The sequence below is a fragment of the Cydia amplana genome, chromosome 17 (assembly GCF_948474715.1).
Source record: "Cydia amplana chromosome 17, ilCydAmpl1.1, whole genome shotgun sequence".
NCBI classification, from domain to species: Eukaryota; Metazoa; Arthropoda; class Insecta; order Lepidoptera; family Tortricidae; genus Cydia; species Cydia amplana.
The window spans coordinates 9,426,684-9,450,171 of NC_086085.1; the positions used below are offsets into that span (position 1 = coordinate 9,426,684).

A 23,488-nucleotide genomic window follows, 5' to 3' on the forward strand; every position below is an offset into this window, starting at 1 on the left:
AGGAAGTCTTACACGTAATCGGCTCAATCGGCTGTTAAACCAAGCTTTTGGGGAACTGATCCCTTTAGTCAAGGGCGGTACTTATTTCGCAAAATTAGTGTTATGTTTATCCACTAATAAGGTCTGATTTCACCAGACCGGAGTAGGAGAGCTGGTAGACATTTTAGAGTAGGTATATAGATGTCTGTGAAATACGGACAGACAAATGGACGGACGAACGGACGTCATAATTTCATAGAAGTTTGACGTTTAAAATAACACTTGCACTGCGTGTGCTATCAAAATCGTTGCAGACTTATCTTAGTCTACCTTAAAAGGTTTGAGAAAATCGACCGCATAAGCAGGTTAAAACTTAAAAACTGAGAAAAGGGGGAATCTTCGGAGAATGTGTATATGTTCATTTTAACTTCGATATAAAGACAAGAAGAAAACTTCTGCTTAAAGGGTACCCAAATCAATGTAACCATTCATATCTTGAAACTCGACTTGACTACAAGTAAAATTCTTACTCATTCCTATTCTATTCCCGAAATTATAAGTACCTACCTGTGCTATTTTTATCGGCTATGAATGAATTCGTCAATTCGCCTGTAGGCACGTCGTACACGTATAGCGAGTATCGGTGACGCGTCGAACATTCGTAAATCCGTGACGCGTGTAGTTGATCGGCTTAGAGCGGGAACAGCAGTCGCTGGACGGGAGCCACTCTCGCCGCGCTCCCGACCGCGAACACCCGCACACTTACGTCGCATACAAATATAGTTCTTATTACAAAAAATGTAGAGGTGATGTCGGTGTGCGCTCAGGGGGAAGAGGAAAGCGCGTCGGAGGAGCCCGGCGCGCCGCTCCGGGAGGCGTACGAGCCGAAGTCCGTGAGCAAGGTGGTGCGCGTGCTGACGGTGCTGGCGTACCTGCTGTCCGTGTCGCTGGCGGCTATTCTGCTATCTGTGTACTACGTGTGCGTGTGGAAGAGCCCGGAACTGCCGCCCCTGAATGGCACCGGCGAGGGCCAGCTGGCCGCACGGCGCGCTGAAGCGGACCTCGGCGGTGCAACGAACCCGCCGTTCCACGATGTCCATGGTAACACTATAAGTGTCTTAGTTATAACTTGAAATTTTAACTATCTTAAAAAAGTATTTATTTTTAAAAATTTGCCAGCAATGGCAGCGCACCAAAAAGTATTTTAGGAGGGAAAGGTAGCAAGAGTTCTAAACTGTCTAAAAATGAGGCAGGTCGGTGGAAATCGAGTTTTATAGATGCCCTCCACTGATAGGCAGTAAATTAGATTAACACACAGAGTTAAGTTTAGTGTCATTAAAAATAGACTTTATTTAGTTCAAACAAACAGATTATTAAAAAGAATTTGTTAAAGAATAGGAGCAATAACAATTAAGACGTAATCATTATAGTGTACAGTGTACATACAGCATCGACATGTATAAGACTTACTGGGGGAGGGAGTAATCCCTAGGTAGTTACAGTTTTTTTTTACAATCCATAACTCCCACGGGAATAATATAGACCTTTACCCTTCATTACCTACATGAAATAAGATCTTTTTCGAGCAAGTGTGATGAAAATTATATTTACGATGGTAAATGGCTAATGAGCGATTTACTTACTACGAGTAAGTCTTGGCGCCGTGTTATTTTTAGATTTTATGGGTGATTAACTAGGAAATATTTAAATTAAATTGATTTGTTTAGAAACGACAACAAAGCCAATTAGATAATATCGCGTAAATAAAAAAAATATACGTGGATTTCGGTGTTCTCTCGATTTTACTAATCACATTTAACTCTTCCCACGGGACAAATGTACGACACAAATACGACCCAGCATCACGACTCCTTAGTGATGTGCTAAAACATAAAACAATATAGATCGAAGTTTCGAAAGGATGAACGCAAATTATTTGTTAATTTGTTATTCTTTTTTCACCTCAGCAGCTCGAACAAGGGTACTTTGCTACTTAAAAACAGTGAGCAAAATCGCATTTTGCTCACTGAGTGAGGCAAAATGACATTCAAGTGACCTTAATATTCAAATGTCATTTCAACATGCGGGGTTTAATACAAGTTCGAAATACTTGGATTCTATTATCTCTGTCCCTTTCATGTCTTTAGCAAAAAGAAAGAGACAAAAAAAGGTTCAAACTACATTCAACGGTACATTGACGGTTTATAATAGACCCCCGAAAAACGCCAAAACGCATCGTTCCAAAATACAGTATACGAGTATGGATTCTTAATAATTAATTACAGAAAATAAAATTTAAAATTTCATAAAAACTGATAAAAACACTATATTTTACGTTATTTATTGTACGATTTAAATAATGAACTCAAAAAATACACAGAATATCACGTAAAATAAATAATTATAGTTTTAAGAATCTCTACTATAGTTTATAAATAGTAAGTATCGGCAATTCGGACCGTATCTTACAATGTTTTTTTTTTTACAAAAAAAGTTGTCGATTGAAGTGTCAATCAATTGATGGTCGTTGTTTCCATATATTACCTATTTAACTGAAATTTACTACGTTTTGTTTTGGTGTTTGATTGTGGTAATTCAACTTAATTGTTAGTATATCTTAAGAAAGCATGAGTGAATAGGTAAGTGATGAAGAAGGAAATATTACATTTTTCAGGTTGTCTAATATGTTCTCACTGCTGAGGTGAAAAGTTTTGTGAACTACACGAGATCAAAATTATTTACATCTCGTGCGCTTTTGAATCCCTTACTACGCTCAAGATTCTAAATTAGATTCACGAGCGTAGCGAGAGTACTATAGAATCTTTCGCTTGCACGGGACTCAAAATAAGCACTCGAAGAAATATCAAACTTTGATCTCTTGTTGTACAAATAACTATTTTTTTTCATGCTAGTAAGAGTCTTTCTTTTTCCAATACACGATCATAATAATAATTACATTAAGACGCAGCTAGGAAAAACAAAATTAGTATAGTTTAAAAAACAACGTGTTTAAAGACTGAAAACTTGAAAAGGCCTTTAATGAAAAAATAAAACGTTCTCACGTCCCTACTTATTTTCATGCCTTAGGGTTTCGAAGACAGACAGAGGAAATTCTAAGCCCAATTTGTGACCATCCGAATATTTTATTACAATTTTATTTTAAAACTAAATGCGAGTTTAAATCTAAATAAGTACCATAATAAATAGCCCCAAGAGACCGGAAGTTGTCTCTGTAACCAAAAAAGTTGTCTCCTACTGAAACCGGATTTTTGGCGAACCCGAAGCACCGAAGGTTCGGTAAGCCGAACCTTTTATTATACATGTGTTAAAATCGTTGAAAAAAATTACGATTACCTTTCATTCAGGAAAAATTGTTATGAACATTCACCAGATTTTTGGGTGCGGATTTCCGCATACGAATATTTTACACTAGCCAAAAAATTTGTAAAACTGTAAACAAGAAACTATTTGAACATTTCTAAGCCCGTTTGGAGCTTAGAGCTTAGGTACTACCTATTTTTTATTCATAGTTTGGTAACTAAGTATTCTAATAATCAAAGTTATAAACATACGTAATCATTCCCGCACCTAAAATAGCGGGGGATGGACTTATCAACAATGAAACCCCTATGTGAAAGTGGTATAAGCACTATAAACCAGCGGGAAAGGTTCGGCAATTGTTTGGCCTATTGTGAAATTTTGGTCAGAAACAAAAAAAAATGTCTAATAATCGACCGTCGTAATTTTATGCAAACATTTCAAAAAGTTCGGCTGGGAAGGCCCGTCGCGAGGGGTTTCTCTAATCCAATTAGCCGTTTAACCCAATTGCGTTCTTGCCTCCCAATATACTGTTTCAGTTAGCGTTTACCTACACAATTGTGTTGGAACACTCGCCTTAACTATGAATCAAGGAAGATATTATTTAGTATTGCAGACATTGCAGTTCAGACTAACCGCACCTAACCACGATTATAAATTGTTAAAATAACAAAGATTTTTTGAAATAAATTAGGTACTAAGGTACTTATTAATCGTCAATGGACAGTGCTACTCTAAACACGTGTCTTTAGTAGGTAGTCTAAGTACAATAAATACGAGTATGTTTTACCCTACTCAACTATTCCGTTTTCCGTTTGTCCAAATACTATCAGGCAACAAGATTACCTTCTCGCTGACGACGCTGACGAAACTGAAAACATTACATTACATTCCTGAATTGACGTATGATTTTTCGTCTTTGCCTTTTCTTGTAGGTAATCTTATGCCTTCAAGAACCCTATAAGATTAAGCGTCAAAATCAAGAGGAATCGTATTGTAAAGAGTATTAGGCATATACCTAACTTTTGGAACATTTGGTTCCAAAAGTTATCCGCCAGGCAACCTTGGCATGGCAAAAAGGCATGCCTTGGTTTTGTCAGTTTGTCATAGAGCCATGGAGCGCAGAAATTTGGCTAGCCAGCAACTGACCGGCCAAGTGTGAATTACCATTTCCATCATGAGCTCCAAACTAAACTCACCGATATAAAGAACATGGTTTAATTCTTCAATAACATTTAAGCTTCGCGTGCAAAATTTTGCAAGCTCTCTTCATATGGGATACAATATGATCCTCATGCAAGTGAAATTATCAATAAAATCGGATTACATCCCTCGATTTGCTATATGTTAACAAACGGGCATGTTATTCCGCTAAATTATCTTTATGAACGCGCAACAAGTGTACGCCGCCACGCGACTAAATAATGTCATTCGCAACCCTATTCGAGCATATCGCTTCAGTAAACCAGTAATAAGTGTGTTCCTCGATTACCTATGGATTGTTACAGTTCTTGTGGTCAAGTTATACTAAGTATGACCTACAGATGTTTTGTGAATTAAGTAACAACAAGCTTTTATGAGCATGCTGTGAACCGGTTAGCTCGTCTCAGTAGCGTTTAATTGAAACATGACGCTTTATGTACATATTAACTTTAACACATGATAAAATGTTAAGTAAAAGATTGGTCAGTATACACATAAATCAGTCGATATCAAAGGTTTCTATTTGTAGTACAGAACAAGTCGCAACATTTTTTAAATCTCAGGAGTCTAAGGCATTATAATTTGTAGTCAACTATGTAACTTACTTCAGGAACATAGTTTTTTAGGTGGCTAAACTTAAAACGTCTATATCGTAAAGTTGCTCATTTTACAACATTAATTTCAAAAAAAAAATATCGCTGTAACTAGTGTAACTACACAAGTTAGGAGGTTGATCTTTTGTGTTATTGATAGCTTATTTATTGTAGATTACTGGGACATACATAACTCCATAACCGCCATAAGGTACCTCTTTGACCGTGGGACGTCACAAATTATGGCTTATTATTAACCTATAAGCAACTAAAATATTAAACAGGAACTTTCATTGGGCATATAATAATATAATTTGGCTGTGCATTAATATTTTAGCACCAAAAAATATATTTTAGCCTCCAATATAAGCATCATATTATTAAAAAAACTGGCAGCAAAATCAAGCCACCCAAAAAAATTATAGGGAACTTAAAGTGATAGGTTGGCGTCTAAAATAATAAATTGGCAACTAATATTGTAAAGCGATCATAAAATTTAGTTGTCATCTAGTTGTTCACACCTAAGTAATCAACTAATCATAACTGAGCATATCGTTTCAGCTAGGTAGTCTTTTAACACGAAAGCAGTTAAATTTAATGAATATTGGTCACGTTTTACACAAAACACCTCAAATTAATTTACCAATGCGCAATGGTCAGTATACTTATAGGCCTAATGGCCATTATATATACTATTAGATCTTTAAATTTTTAATTACTAATTTCTATAGTTACCACTGTGTTCTGCTAGAGTCAACAGATAGGTGCGACGACGAGCGAAGCGAGGAGGAGCGTGTTAGGTTGACCTTGTAATGACCAAACAAAATATTTTAAAAGAACTTCATTTCTTAATTAATAGATAGCCGTTTTCTTTTCAAAATGTGCTTCATAAATGGTCTCCAATATATTAATTCAGTTGTCAAATAAATACTTGGTACCTGCCTAAAAAGAATCAAAAGCTGTAACGGCATTAAAATACAACTCATATTGACATATTTAAAGGCTCCGTTTTTGTTGCCAAACTATTAATTTTAGTAGCCATTTCTATTTTTTTAAACTACCCAAATTCGATTAATTAGTTGACCGGTTAAATACGTGCTACAAATTATTACCTACTGCTGAGCTTCGATCGCGGTCGTAGCGCTACGCCGTAGCCGATAACGTACATAGTTCTCAGGAAAATGCTTCACAGGAGCATATTGTACTTTCGTTGTACACATTGATTTTGTAGTAGGTACGAAACCTAAAAAGTACCTAATATTTTCGTGAGCTGACTCTAACGCCCACAATTAGCAAAAGTAAATTAGTTCAGAGAATCGATACAAATTATACATGGAGTCGTAGGCGGCGTGCTGTGTTCACACTCCATAATCAGCTTATTTCAGTAGGTAACTGGTCAATGGCATAAAAGGACAAATGAAAATTTACTGAAGTTACAAGCATACATATGCTACTGTATCCGTGTAGTTACAGGACAATGGACGTTTGTTTGTCACCGAAGTCCTAAAAAATCTTAACAGATTTTGACTAGTCGACCTTTTCTTTGAAAATGTATCCCAAGATTCCCAAGGATATTTTGGACAAAAAGTCACATATGAATTACTTACTTGGTAATTACTACTAGGAATTAGGAAATAGGTACACCGGTAATATACAATTTTCTACAGGTTCGCATTCCTTGGTAAATTTATTATCGTCAAGGAAATAAATTATAGCGCGGACATCAACGTGACGTAATTTACGTCGCGTAATTTTTACTGAACGCATCCGCCTAAGCATTAATAAACCGCTATAAATTATTATATCCGAAGAGTACCAAAAGTATACTTGGTCAAGCAGATCTTGTCAGTAGAAAAAGGCGGCATTTGAAAAATGTAGGCGCGAAGGGATATCGTCCCATAGAAAATTTGAGTTTCGCGTCTTTTTTTACTGACAAGATTTGCTTGACCAGCTATAGTAAATATACGATAACCAAGATAGTTTTACCCTTTCAATGAAAATGAGACAGATGCTGCCGCTTTATGCACTTACGCTACGGCCATTTTTATGCTCAGAGTAAACAATGCTACGGGTTACGGCGTAGCACGGGTCACAATTAGCTATGAGCGCCGCGCCGGCGCGCCGCCGCCGCCGACAAAATTTTCGCGCCGCCGCCGCCGACGCTGCGCTATCGGCGTGGCATCGGCGTGACCTTGGTAGTTACTACTACTTTCGGAATCAGATAATATATTTTTAATCGAGTTTAGATCATTAACGGCGCCACTTCGAATAGTTTATAGGCATTCAAAAGGTACTTTAGGCCCATATAATTCAAAAATATCGAAGGCAAATGCAAACTTATCTGTCTAGTAACCGCGCTACTAGTCTTGGGGAAACGAAATTATTTAATATCAATTTTAACATCAATATGCTTGTAATAAACATACTGATTCCCTTCCATTTTTATTGTGGAACGTTCCACATTACAATTTATAGAGTGTATATATACACTAGACATATGTCAATCACAATGAAAAAATTAACTGTGATCAATTCTGGCTAACGTGAGCTCGAACTCGAACCCACATCTTTGCATTACCGTACCGATCTTAATTTTGCCAGCTAACCATCATTTACCGCGAATTTAGCCATTGCAAGCATGGTTAAACGTCTTTAAAAGGTATAAAATGGGGTTAATTTTAAGATATTAAGCGTTTCCACGTCCAAGTCCAAATGTCCGGCCGTTGGCTTCGCACGGAAGGGCGTCGGAATCGGGTCTCAATTAAACTTGGCCACTGTTCAAATTTCAAGCTTTGCTCTCTCGCAGCTCAATATATGGCCTTGCATCGCTCCCATGGAATTAAGCCGCTATCTGAACCTGCAAGTTTTTGGCCCTGTTTGGAGCTCAACTTTCGGCCTGTTTTAAAACGCTTGAGCCTTGGTCCTTATCCGATCTTAGCTCCATTGCAGCTCGGCCTTTGGCGTCGCACGAATGCGCCCGCAGGAAAGCTCCAGATCTTTAACACTATGGCTTCAGTCTTTATTGGCCTGCGCCCTCGCTCTGCTCTCATGCAGCTCGGCCTCGCACAGAAGCGCGCCGCAATTGGCGTTCGATTCTTAGCTGTATACTTACCTGCAGCTCATCCTCTGGCCTCGCATTGGGAGGCGTCGAAATCAAGTCTTCGGTGTTACATGGAGCTCGGCGTTGGGCCTCACTTTGGGCCTCACTATGGTTATCGATATTGGTTATCGATACGGAGACGGAGCTCGATTTTCTTTGGACTGTCGAGTCTGTCGACAAGACGTTTCCCTGATACAGTCAATCCGCAATTTTTAACTTAGCATTAGCACAAAAGAGTGCCTCGCTAAGATCTTCCGGCCAGAACCTCTCCAAGATTAAGTCCGCCTCTGATGCCGCGCGATACCGCTTATCCACTGTTTATACGATATCAATTTTTTTCGTACCATTATTCAATAAATTACCCTTGAAAATAAAAAATGCATTTATTTCATAACTTTCTTACAGCAAAAACATGTTTTTTCGGTAAAATTTTGGTTTGATTCTTTTTTCATTAATCGAAGGTGTTTCAAGGCCACGCCGCCGATTCGCCGCCGCCGCCGACCAATTTTGACCGGCGCGCCGCCGCCGGCTATATGCCTATCGGCGCTCATATCTAGTCACAATCCTGCGCACTGAAATAGGTAATCAGGGTGAAAACACCAATTAGCGTTGCATCATAACTACTTTACATTTTTATGGCATTTTACCTCGGCCTAAGATTGAGCAACTTGAAAAAAAAAAACATTCATACTATGTATAATAACATTAATAACTAATAAAAGTGTTTTTGTGTTTCACTGACATGGTTACTGATGTGCTTTACCTACTGTAAGATATAGCTGGGGTTAAATCCCTCGACGCTTCACCACGTATAAACTCATTAATATAAAACGAGCGTGTTTAGAACGCATTACACGAAGCATTCCGATGAGGTCTATGCCAACGGAAGCTTTTAGGGGAGAAAATCACAAAGCTTTCGAACCGACGCACTTGTAAACAGGCCAGGAGGCTAATTCAAACTTACATTTTGACAAAATCATTAAAGATCATTTCGACATCAAAATCATTAGAGATCATTTTGATGTCATAATCATTTGAGATCATTTTGATGTCAAAATGTACGTTCGATTTGGCTTCCAGTATGAGTCTGGTTTCCGATCGTAGATAACTGTTACAGATAGATAACGACTCTATGTTACAGCAAGTAACAGCTTGCAAAAATATTTTGAGTGTCAGGCATTTTTTTGTATAAATATAAATGAAAAGGTTTCATACCTACCATGAAAATAATCATAAAATGTTTAATAAATAGGTAAGCACTACTGAAGGATGCGTAGTAAGTATGTAAAAGCGGGTGCACTATCCGTAGTAGCTTTTCGCTACATACGGTTATTATTCCATGTTATCGGCTACGCTCGTAGCGCGTAGCAAGCGCTGACAATGGGCCCGATTCGGATTTTGAAATAAACATCTATTAGATATCTTTTAGACATCACCAAGACACGATAACGATATGTTTAAGATCTAACGGATCTAACCTGTCAAATTTGACATTTGCGCGATTCTGGAGATACTCTTGAACGATTTCCACAGGATATGACTGAGAGATCCAATTCACATCTAATAGATATCTAACTCTATCTAACGTAAAAGTGACATTGGTTGCCCGAATTGCGCTGCAAAAGAGAACTAGTTGATATCTAAACTATAACGTATCTAGAATGGATCTAGTACGTGTCGTCTCTTGTGAATATCTTGAAGTTCGAATACGGCAGACTGAGTACGGCGCACATAGTACATAGTTTCACCACGTTTGGTGAATAGATACGCACCTTCCTCGGAAGCTTTTAGAATAACGCACGGCGTATTGAAAGAGTATTTTATAATCTGCTAAAATACCTAGCATAGAAGGAAATTATTGTTTGATATTTGAGTTAGTATTCTAGGAATATTTAAAGAATATTTTGAAGACAAAAAGGTCGAATAAAGATATAACATGTACGGTCAAACCTAAACCAATCAAATGTAGGGCATTTCGAACCGTAAACAAATTTTATACTGAGATGAACCTTGTGCGACACATTACGAATAAAAAAATAGTTACATCTAACTAATACATTCAATTTGTCTACCTGAAAGGGTAGGTTAGGTACCTACATAATTGAGTTGCCTGTCTATATTTCTATACCGTTCATACGGCTTACACGTGCAACTCTAATACAATTCTAAAATCAAATCAATTGAACTCGTTAGCCGTAATTCCCGGCGCCATCGGATCGGAGCCGTACTATAATACTAACACTAACACATACCTAACTGAACATTTGTAGACCTTATCTCGTTGCAATAACGTTTATAAAATGTCAGTTAACTGGTAGAGGTACTTAGCTTTCCGAGAGACGTCTCGTTTACAGAACAATCGTAATCCGCGTTTGAAATAGCCAATATCGACGCTGGTAAATATTTATCAAACGTCGCTGCGATCTAACCTTGTAATACGGGCCTAATTGTAAGTAGGTAGCTTTATTAGCTACTTTACTATCTACTTAGTAAGGATTAGGGAGAAGTTTAATACAGGTACAGTCTTTGAGTTCCTTTTGAAGCGTAAATACCTATTTAATGTGTATACCTATACACGAAGGTGATTCAGGAATAGTAGATTGTGTCACAAGAGAGCATAATGACATTTACGGCGAGGGCGTACCTACATTGAATCCTGAACGACTCTCCTGACCCTCTAAATAGGATCCTTTTTGTTTATGATAGTAAAAAGCTTTACACAAGTATGTAAATCTCATAAATCTCATATATCCCAACACAATCATTATTTTGCTTTCCTACTAGTTGGCTCCATCCCGTGCACATAAAAACGACGATGTCTTGGGTGAGACTTGAACTCTCTCTTGACTTGACTTGAACATCGTAACTGGTTTATTTCCAATATGACTTGGAACTCCGGTAGCCGTTTAAGAAGTTACGAAGAAGAAGAAGCTCTTACCATAGATGTACCTAAGTGTTTCTGCTAGTTAAAAATTAAAATTTATCAAATGCTCTGAAAACCATACTTTATTGTTACTCCCACCCCATTGCCACCTAAATAGATTGTTAGAAAAGTGAAAAAAATGACACACAAATTCCTTTTTGATAAAATTTCTTCCATACAAACATTAATTTACCAAAAATAAATTACCGGTAATAAACTTTTAGGTAACTACTACAGCTTAACAATTGGCTACTATCTAAGTCAGGAGCAGAAGCAGTTGACGTCACCGTACTTTAGTGATGGGTAGGACATCAATTTAAAATGAGTTTGTATGAGTACCTCATTTACTGAAATCATTTACTGAAAAAAAAGGTGTTACAATGTCTTACTTCAAATGAGGTGAGGTATGTACTAGCATATTTTCAGCGTCGACTATTCCATTAATTCCAACGGCGACAAAAATATTTAATGTATATACATATTTATGTATTCATCACTTCCTTTATAAATAAATAAATAGTAACATTTAATTGGAGTGCAATTCTGGAGGTTAAGAATAGAACTTTTAGGAGAAAGATAATTTTAGAATCAAGTAAAATGAATAGAGGAGTGAAGTAAGACATTTTTGCGGTACGAAGTACTGCGACAAATTAACAAAATGAGTGGTACAAATGAGGTGCCTCACGAGTGAGCGACTCAACACTACCGTACTTAGAAGAAAGTTAGCAAGTTAAGCTGTAAGCTACTGAGTTAAGTACCTCCCCGCTTTTGATAGTTATGTATATTCATCAAAAACTTAAATAAATACCTAGCGAGCGACTTAAGTATAACTTGGCCTAACGACAAACTTACTAGTACATCTTGAGGAAGAAAGGAGGGCCATGCGATTAATGATTGCAAAGTGCAAATTATTCGCGAAATGTTTATTGATCCGGGCAGCGTGACGGCGCCGACGAGGAGCAACGGACGTCGAGGCGGCGGCGCGCGCCTCCCCAGGCCCTGTGTTCCCACTCGTTTACGGGCGCAGGCTTGCGTTCACCTAAGCCTAACCAGTATAGCCGCGATCACTGACCAGGCATAGATGTCAACGACCTCAAGGATACAGTTATACTGGTTAATGGTGCCGAATGCTCGCCTACTCTTGGTAAGAAACAGTAATACACGGATAGCGCTCCCGGCGACGCGCCGCTCCTGTCACCGCTGTGCCGCCGACACTCGCTGTCATAACAACGAACGACCTCTTCTGAATTAACTTCGTTAGCGTATTGTTATAGCTCGACCCGCTCTCGACACAAATAACACCTGCCGCGACCCCTTTCAAACCACACAATTTGTTCTGTGCTATCGTTATCGTGCATATACTCACTGTGATACTTACACTGAACTTGTACCTACTGTTTCCGGAATAATAAAAAAATTTAAAGCGCTGAATAAAAACATAATAGCTCATTAACTCGAAACAATGTAAACTCAGAGGCGGCTTCATGACAGACGAATCACGATCGTGCGACTACGTCAGCCCAACTGGAATAGATTCGCATGTACCGTGCGTGAAATTAAAGGATAAACAAATGAAGTCCGGAGCGGCGGGAATAATGAAGCAGTCCGCCTCAGGAGGTGTCAAGCAGCAGACACGAGCGTGACCCGCGCGACGCGACTCGGCCGCGCAGCGGGCCAACTGGGCCATTCGATAAGCGTGCCCCATTTACCTGGATTCAGTGCGGGCGGCCAGCAGTGCGGCGGTGCATCGGTGCTGGGCGGGCGTCCAACATGTCGAGCAAGTCGTTCGCCACGGGGAGCATGCGGTCGACCGGCGGGTCCGTGCGACTCGGCGCGGGCGCTGGCGCCGGCCACGAGCTCGTGCTCGACGCGCTCTACGAACGCAAGCGCGACAAGAAGACCGTGCGCGTGCTCACCGTCATCATATACGTCTTCTGCGTCTCGCTCGCCGCCATCATGCTCTCCCTCTACTACGTGTTCTTCTGGGAGCCCAAGGACGCGCAGTACGCGCAGCGCAAGGTGTCTCACACTGTAGACCAGACCAGCACTACACCAATGCCCACATGCTTAATGCCCCACACCGGTAGGTCACACTTCCGAAACGCTTCCTTTACCACTTTATCCTCTTTACAACTGTAATTACGACTTTACAGCATTAATTTCTATCCCAAAAAATACAATACCTACTAGCTTAACTAGTATCACTTACCTAATTACCGTAGTACCTTGACTAGATATCCTAGAGGGTTACTAAACATAATTACTTTAACAAGGGCAAACACTGCAAAACTACCAGTAGAACAATGTGTTAACTGCGCTTCGTGGCACACACAATACACTTCAGTTGCACCAAATGTGAGCCATATATTGTAAAATCGCATGTTTGTGTTATTGACTATATACAACGAAATTGTTAAAGACGTTAAAGTACGACTAACATATGGAACAGGAACCTTTCTTCAAGTACCTATCAAGTATATTTTCGTTTCCGGGTTAATATCTTCATTCATACAAGAACTTTCAATTTATACGGGCTGGTCGGCTATCTTTAGGCACTGTTCCGCACTTCCGCCTTTCCAGATGCTTCGCTGGCTCGAAAGGTTAAATGTATTCATTTCACAATTCCGAGATGAGACGTCTATAGGTACTTATGTATAGTAGAGGGGCGGGTGAACCCACTATTCTTTTCTATTGCCCCCACACCCACGCCCCCCCTGCCCCCGTTGGGCTACTTCTGCAAGCTTACAGAAATGAACGTCTAACCGAAAAAAACTAAGTGTAATTTTTGTGGCCGATAACTTTATGGATATCGGAATTTTATGGGCGCGAGTAAGTGCAGATCTATCAAGCACTATTTTAACGACAGAACGCGTAAAATTTACGAGACATTCATGAAACAGTGCTACGGACGCATAAAATATTCGTTAACGATTAACGACCCGTTCTTTAAACAAATATAAGATCTAAACGTCTAAACAAAGAAAACATTCATTTGACGGTAGGTGAACTGCCCAGTAAAATGTTCTTCAAAGAGACATATGTGTACCTACTAGGTAGGAGATTTGTTTTGGCACAACAAACGGACAGTGAACGTTAAAACAATGATGATGTCGATAAATTTACATGAATTTAAATACTTAAGTAATAAAAAATGGCAATCAACATTAATTGATTACTTAGAACCGATCCGATCATATTTAATACTTTCCGAGAACAGAAAGCATACACTATCGAAATACGTAAGTACCTACCAAGTTTATTTATACTTAAAATGTCTATAACTATTATAGCGTCAGTCAGGTGACAACCAAAACTCACTAATTAGGTACTAAAAAAATAATTAAACAAAAATCAACCTTAATATTTAATACTTATGGCTATGAACTTGTGATGGTAAAATTAGTGACTTTTGGTTGTCACCTGACATACATTCTATAATATTTGGGAATCAATTCTACATTGATCTTAGTTCAAAATTGTTCTAAATTATCCTATAAAAAAATCTACATTATGAGATTTTTTTTACAAATCATAGTTTACTTGAGATATTTTATTTTGTAGTTTACTTGTGGATATCGTTTTTTTTGTTTAGCTACAACAGCCTATATCTTATTTAGCAAATTGAATTTCTAATAGTGAGATAATCCACTAAAACATTTAGCACTGCGTGTCCAGCCGTGAAGTTGTACCTTCCGGCTCAGCTAACCCTCATTACGCCGCTGGGGCGAATTACGTAAGGGCCGGGGATACTTAGCCAAGCGCTTTATTTCTTCGTTTTCTTAAATTACGGGCGACGGCGGCGGCCGAGCGGAATACATAATGAAGATACTTAACAGACACGTACGGGGGGTAACAATCATGTCCGGATTGGAATAATCAAAGCTCCCTCAAATTTGCTGCCAAATAAGCAGAGGTATACAGTCAAATATAAATGTCAGATACAAAAATATCAAATATCAGACCTTAATAGGTATAATATTTTTAACATGTGTATACTTCACAACCAACCTGCATTGCTAGAAGTAGCGGTGGTTTATTCCCTGATCCCTATAAGACAGGTTTACCTAGTTTAGGGCTCAGGACACTATTCCTAGGCTGTCTAACAATAGAATACTTACTCCTAAAAATGTAATACCCTTCCACTATGTAATAAGCTGCATTTTTGATGCCTAAATAAATCATTTTTCATTTTCATTTTCAATATTACACGATGGCCCGAAAAAACGTTTACAATTTTTTTTTTGGATTATCTTCTTTCTTACTTAAACGTCTTTTACAAAATAGCATTACAAATAAAAACTAAAGTTATTTCGCCAATTCATGTACAGTCAACAAATTTAATTCCTAGGCCACTATAGAACCTCCTCGCTTTATTAACTACTAGATACATGAACATGACATACATCACTCAATATAAGCACTGTTCATTATGACATGGTTCAGGCCTAGGAATCAAATAGGTTGACTGGTACATACGAACAAGTAAGTGCGTAATGGACGCGAGAATGAAAGCAAAATGAAATTATTTTGATATCAAAATGTAAGTTTTAATTCGACAGTACTGACTGACATAGCTACTTACTAATAAATACATATGTACTTACAGTATTATTACGCATGAAAAAAATACGTTAAAGATGTTTCTCTATGTTTAGATAATGTCAATGAATCAAACTCAAACAAAATTACATAGTTTGAAACTTATAGAGGTAGGTGAAACACGTTACACAACTGGCGTTCCCGTCTGTTTGGTAAAAGTATTGATGATGTCCAGATAACTGGGTTATGCCCGATATTCAAAACAATGATCCATTCGATTTTATAAATATTTTAATAGTATATCATGATATACATGATATATGTAAGAGTGCTATGTTGGTCATTACACCCGAGGCGGTATTGTACCGAAATTGTATTGATCAATGCACACATGTTTCATACGAAGTTTTTCAACACACATGCGAGAAAAAACAGACTTGCAACTTTATTATTACACTCTTTCGGCTGCCGTGCGTTGATACTCGTAGCAAGCAACGCTAAAAATTTTAAATTAGATTTTTATCCATATTACGACTTGTTGTTTTATATACGGCCAAACGGCCAGTTGAAAAATGGTAATTAAAGGCTTGCTACTTGGTTTCAGAACTCTTAAAACTTGAAATGAATACTGTCCAACTTTGTTACTCTATTCTATTCGATTTACAGTGCGGCGTTTTAAAGTTTAAATATAGCAGTTGGTACAATAAGCAGCATTGAGCATTCGGCTATTTACTGCCGATTATGTTTATAACACATAAATCACCAACGAATCCGGCCGAATTACCGAGAATAGAGAAAAGCGCTGAATAGTTACGGCACCGAATGATTTTAAACTCGTATTGGCTATGGGGATGACTGCCTAGGCCACATTAATTAGTTGAGAGTTCACTTATGTCAAATAACATGGGTCTCACAAAAGTTCACATTTACGTTCAGTACAGTGTCGTCATATTAGGCCCCCCGCAAGTACATACGTAGGTACGAATTGCGGAAAATTTCCAAAAAGTTGGAAAAACTCCGGGCACTCACACGAAATAAAGAAAGGTTCTATTTTGGAAATGTAAAAGGTCTTAAAGGTAAAATTAATGGATTCATTTATCCCCTTAGACAACTTGTAAGACTTGTAAACAGAGAGACTGCAATTACTGCTTACTACGGTCATGTCCAATCAATAATCACGTACAGCATTGTATTTTGGGGCAACTCAACAAATTGGCTCCAAGTATTTCTTATGCAAAAGAGGTGCATACGTGCCATTGTCGGAATACAGACCTGGGAAAGCTGCGAACCCTTTTTTAAAGACCTTGGCATATTGACTGTTCCCTCTTTATACATACTGGAGTGCCTAATGTTTGTTAAAAAATATGACAGTCGATTTCCAAAAAAACCGCCTAACCCAGCACGTACCTTCCGACAAAGAGATACACTTTTACATCCACGTGCACACTGCGCACTTTTTAGAAAAAGCATTTTTTAGTATGGCTGTAATTTTTTTTAACAAACTACCAGAATCGGTACAAACTTTACCGATTAACAGATTTCGCAATACGTTGAAAACTTTATTGAAAACCAAGTGCTACTATGACATAAACGAATATTTAAATGATAGCGAACTTTTTTGATGCATGTAAGTAATTTATTATCTATAGAATATAGGCCTTAATTTGACATTTAACAATTAGAATTTTGACATTATTTGATTTATTTGATGAGCACGCAATATGTAAATAATAGTTGACTTTTATTTATTATTTTATTATTAAGATGATGACAATTAATTTGTAACTCATGAGTTACACCGCCACTCACGTTAAATATTTGTATGCCTCATACGACCAAAAGTGGAGCACTTAATTATATGTATGTAACACCTGTTTGTAACACTACCTGCTTTTCGACAAATAAATTAATTGAATTGAATTGAATTACTCCTAACTAAAATGTAAGAAACTTCCGACATTTTCCTATGTATTTCTACTGAACTTTAAGTCAGCACATGATCAACAGAGCAGTATCCACAATGCACTTCGCTCATTGATATCGTAGCAATGTGGAACCGTAGACGTATAAATATTTTTACGAGTATATTTATTTACCACTCATTGTTTTAGATCTAAGAAAAAACATACAGCTAGACAGAGTCGTACCGTAAGGAGTCCTTTTTACCTATTTAGTACGGAACCCTAAAAACACTCAACTTAGATCCCTACTTAGGTAAATCATTGCATATTAGCTGTAATACCTTTTCAAACAATACGTTGGATTACAAATCACCTACTCGTACATTAAGCTGATCCTCCCATCGAATTAGTCGAATTACTGATGTGTTTATAAATGGTTTATAAACTTCTCAATTGTGACAATTTTACATGTCTACTCACCAAAATGTTTAGTACGCATTTGTAAGCTTGTTTCTAACCCCCTTTAATTCCACCCTAATGTGCCTATAATTCGTAACAAATACATACGTAATCAAAGATCAGGCAGGCTTATAGTGGTGAGTGGCACACGTCGACAAGCATTGTGAATCGCAGCCGTGATGATTGATTGCAGACTGACGTAGTGACTTACGCGCCCACTCACGCCAGCAATATCAGAAGTCATGTAAAGTTCAAAGCTTAGAATACATAGTACACACTTTTCTGGACTTTTTCATAAAATGTTGTTGGTTGTTGGTGGACGTGTTCATACAGTAAGAGGACCTAGTGATTCTACTAGGAGAAAAAATTGTGTAACTGCGTGCGAGTCAAACTCTTGGAAAAACCAGCGCTACATAACGCTACGTAATCTCACAAACCTACATAACTATACAATACATAATACTTAATCCGAGAGATGCGTTGTGAATTGTGAGTTAGTTTACGCGGTTACTGGAGGCGTATTCTGATTGTAATAACCGGTAATTAATTTGATCTAGATTCGTTAATTTTGTAAATTCTTCAGATCAAATTCATAACTTGTTATTATAATCAGGATAGGCCTCCTGGATTGTCTAAGCCTTCGATCGATTCGACCATGCGTGTTAATAGTAAAAACGTAATAGTGTAGGTGTAGGTCAGCGGTTCTCAATCTTTTTTTTTTTTGACGGAACCCTTTTGGAAAGCGAAATACTTGATGGAACCCTACAATAAAACAATAGTTTTTAGAAGTGTATTTTTTTAATAATAAGCATAATAATAATGCTTATTTTATTATTTTAAATTATTCTAAATTCTTGCGGAAGCCCTGCAGGGGTGTCGCGGAACCCTAGGGTTCCGCGGAACACACTTTGAGAATGGCTGGTGTAGGTATAAAGTTTTCGTCGAGCTTCATCTGTAAGCGATTGCATTTAAAAAGAACTGCGTAACGACTGTAACGAGGTACGCCGTAGAGCTCGTAACGAAGTCGCGCAAAGAAAGAGTGCAGCTAAATCTTCTGCAAAAATTGACAGCGAGCGTAGTGACATATCAAGCGGGATCGCTCGACTTTGCATAATATATCTGTCGACAAGCTGGTCACTATCACGCGACATTTGTCGGCAGGGAAACTCGGTGAAGTCGAGTGATATACAGCGACCCGCTAGACAGCCACAAAGCGGGAAAACGCGTTATCGGCTACAAGTGTATATACCAATGAAAATTTGTAGGGTACCTGCTGCTGTAATTTGTACTAGAATAGAATTATATACTTAGGTACATACCCAAACAAATTTTATTAAAGAGTTAACGTAAACCGACCGGTTTGTATCTATAACCTCAAATCTATGTCGTGTTTAAATATTTACAAAAGTATATTTTTATTCTCAACTGTAACTGTAAATAATTGCGTCTGCATCTGCACTACATTTCCCGCGCCATAAAACCAACTCAGAGACAGTTAACACCACCGAATACCTACTTCGCTATTTAAAACAACTACGACTTCGCCACAACCAGTAGAACGCCGCCACCGACTACATTACTTGGTCCAAATATCGGGATTAGCTTATACTGGAAATCTTCCCCACAGTCGAGACGAAATGTTTAGAAATCAAATACAGGCAGTAATTTGTTCAGAAACATAAATCCAGTTTACCTGGAAAATGCGAACTCCACATGTTTCAAATCATACGCTAGGAAGTTACAATTCAATTAGTGAAGATGTGGCGAGTTGCACTAAGCAGTTCTCGTGCACGGATTAATTGTCGCCTGGAGGGAGGCTCGATAGTTCGACACTCGATTGAACTCGACACTAGACTCGATTTAAATGTAGATCGCGCTCGAAACCGACATGCTAGGATAGAATGTTGAAATGAAACTTTGATAGGCAGATTGTTGTAAATATTTTTTTATTGGATTCTAAAAACTTAAATCTTATTTTATTTAATATGTTCCATTTTCATGTAAGTGCTTAGGTACCTAAAGTGAACGACAAGTACACCTAATACATTTTAAACCGGATTAAAAAATATGAAGTAAATACCTATCTTCAAAATTATGCTAATAAGAAAATCGGTTTAATCTTCAAAGTTATTCAAATCCAAAAAACCACCTTCTGCGTCCTATAATTCGTCGATAGCTAAGCCAAAATGACTTATTACCATTACAAAGTGGTCGCCCTATATACCTAACCACTTTAAATCTCGGTAGGTAAACTCATTTCTCTGTAATTTACGAAGTCCGAGGAAAACAATTGAATTCAACAAAGTTTCCGCCTGGAGTTGTTCGGCCTTGTCTTGAGAATTATGTAAAGAGGGTTCTTTAAATTTCTGAAATTATATAAGCAGAGCCGGGTCATTTTAATTTTTATACGCAACATAAATTTACTTATGATAATTACAAATAACTAACGTTACGGAACATTTCAACCCCATTGTACAAATAAAGGTGATGAAGGTCTGCACCGTTTGTTCGGCATAATATCTTCAGAGTGATTTAGGTGAATGCGGAATCATCACTACCATCAGAGTGCGATAACGGAAAACCTTGGCAATAAAGCGAGCAAGATGCCGGTGCTGACTCTTACACTAGAGAATCACTGTCTCAAAATGCAGAAAGACGCATTTACAAATGATAATTGAACCCATATGGCATGCGTGAAGCTCCCAAAATAAAATACAACAATGATCTTATCCCTATAAGTTCGGCAAATGCAATTTAGCTAATGCAACACATTGTTCACAGGAAGAGGCGGTGGCGCAGTAGACGAAGCCTTGAACTCAACAGCAGTAACTCCATCAGCTGACATCGCGACGGAGACATCATCAGACCCTAGTTCCTCAGTGTCAAGCTCGGAGCCGCTCCTATCTACCGAATCCTTTAGTCTCTCGGAAAACAAGACGAGCGGCTTTCACGCTGACAACTCTAGCGTCACATGACAAACGAATTTAGACTAATAACAATCGAATGTAGTCTCATACCCTCAAATATTCATAGCGCCAAACGGTATAGTGATGGCGACAGACGAATCAAAACTACTAAAGAACTAGGTTGCAAAAACACGGGCCAACATTTTAATCCACCAACTGTTCTACAACTCAAGTTTAATAAGCTGATGAGTGTAAGAAGGTTGAAGATCGTGATAAAAAAAATACTAGTATGCAAGAGGTTCGGTGGTGCAACTATTGAGGTATTCATACCGAACAGGATGAACCAAAATTCTCAAAAAAAAATGCAGAGAGGCACATCCCGTGACTTCAAAATGTGCCTAAACCGTTAGGTACCTATAACTGCGACGCTTCATCAGTTCAACATTTAAAATGTATACCTGTCGCCTGAACTATTCCGTTCTTAACCCTTTTTGGGTAGTTACTCATAATATTTAAATTGTAAGTAATACAGGATTCTTGAATTAAAGGGTCGCCGTTACTTTGAAAACTTTTGACTCAGGGTCAAACTTGGTACTTCGCGTGCCTACCAAAATTTCTTTGACTCTTGTGTGGACCGGTCCATGCATTCTAGTGGAAGATTTGACCATCAGCACGTAACGATATTTTTATAGGCCATACAATCATGTAACAACAATGTAACTCAAGATAGGTTATAGGCGTTCCAAAATTGAAGCGACAAATTGCGAAGCGACTTGTGACAAATTGGACAAGTTGCCTTTAGTCGCGGCTGGACAAGCGATAAATGTGCACGTGTTAACGAGCTCCCGCACACCGAAAGAGAAAGAGACGACCTTATGTTTAACAACGAGTGTGACAAAGATGGATGGAATGAGAAAATTAATCAAAAATAACAGATTTCTTCGTAGGCACAGAAATAAATATGGAAGTATTTTATGTGCTCCTCTAGTATGGGTATAACCTATCTATGGTTATATAACATCATTGTGTAACAAAACAAGTAAAATATTATGAAAAAAATGTATCATCAGAATTTGACACTGGTTGAATACCTAAGTGGCAAAAATAAGCAATCGGTAAGATACTGAACTCATATAAATCAAGAATTATGCGGCAACTACTAATTTGATCGCTGCATGCAAACAATGCCGGATGCCTGGCAACCTTAGCTTTGCATGTGGAGGCTATTAGGTTAACGTAGTAGTACCTACCTACGAGTATAATTGGGGCATTATTCAAAGTAACGGCGATTTCTGAATAGTCACTGGCGCCAATCACATCTAAAGGCTGATAACAAACACCAATATTAAACGACGGATTACTAGTGATATTCATTTATAATTTCTTAGATGCCTAATTAGCATAAGACGAAGGTTATTTCTTCAGATATTTACTAGAGTAATTTATACTTAGTGTTAAGTGTTAACAAATATGTCTAGAGATTTATTTACTCATAAATCACATATTTACTTATTACATTATCGGTGTTAGACCAAGTTGCTGATCTCATTTACTTTGCGTGTATCGTCTGACATATCCTCACAGTAGCTGCTATATACCTACTAGTATAGAATAAGATCACGTCTTACTATTTCCAAGTTTCTGTAGTGCCTGTAGAAATAAGTATCGTAAGTTCACGAAACGTGTCCATGTATTCAATACGTCCATCAATTTCCTGTATAATGTTAATGAACAAGAGCAATAAAGTAAAATTTAATAATCGAAAGCCGAATGCCTTATGTTACATCAAGAGTAAACCGCCCGCTTGGTGCTAAGCGGATACGGTAGCCTATGGCTACTAGAAACTGACGTGGTATGTTATCACACTTAGTATTGCCTTCCTTTTTTCTGACGATTCGTTGTATCGATAGCAAAAAATATAACAAAGCCTGCGTTCAGGCGACATTAAACACGTTTTTATTTATCTTGAGTGTACGCCAACCTTTGTTTAATTGCATATTTCATTCACAAGTTCTGTAATTTATAAGTACAACTAGTACAAGCCGTGTTGTAGTAGAGAACTTATTGTATAATATATTTTTAAATAATATTGAAACTTTGTTTATTTTACTCCAAACTCCAACTACCAGCCAGACCATATGATAAGAGTAGGTACCGCAGCACATCCGGGGTTATTATTTTGGACAAAAACTAATAGATTCATTTGAACAAGATTATTATATTTTCTATTTTCACATATAAATAATTATTTTTATTTATTTATACAAAATAGTCGTTTGGAGAAAAAATATGACTTTTTTATTACAATAAAGGAAACTCCTACCTTATTTAAATGCACCAGCCGGAAGTCGTCTACGCCATGTGCTAAGTCCATAGCGCGCAACACAGGACCAAAAATGTATAAATCTTTAAAAAAACTATACCTTGAAAAGTTCATTATACCTTACTATAGTCATTCGTCAGTGAACATGTGTACTGGCTTGGCTGATGCAACTTTTAGGCGAAAACCTGAACATAAAATATCTCTTGCCTTCAGGCAAGACATCCGTAATGATCTTCTCAGCACT

General features: G+C 37.9%; 1 protein-coding gene across 3 annotated transcripts; it reads left to right on the forward strand.

The window, feature by feature from the left end:
- The first annotated feature begins 578 nt into the window (after window positions 1-578).
- On the forward strand, window positions 579-21,097 carry LOC134655652 (uncharacterized). 3 transcript variants are annotated; one of them, XM_063511088.1, is made up of 2 exons: window positions 579-1,080; window positions 20,797-21,097. In XM_063511088.1, the coding sequence occupies exons 1-2, from the start codon at window positions 789-791 to the stop codon at window positions 20,988-20,990; spliced, it is 486 nt and encodes a 161-aa protein (XP_063367158.1). In that variant the 5' UTR covers window positions 579-788; the 3' UTR covers window positions 20,991-21,097. The 3 variants fall into 3 exon arrangements, with proteins under 3 accessions (XP_063367158.1, XP_063367159.1, XP_063367157.1); XM_063511089.1 differs by lacking the exon at window positions 579-1,080 and adding an exon at window positions 11,978-13,135 and having other exon boundaries at window positions 20,797-20,935; XM_063511087.1 differs by lacking the exon at window positions 579-1,080 and adding an exon at window positions 11,992-13,199.
- Window positions 21,098-23,488: the final 2,391 nt, after the last annotated feature.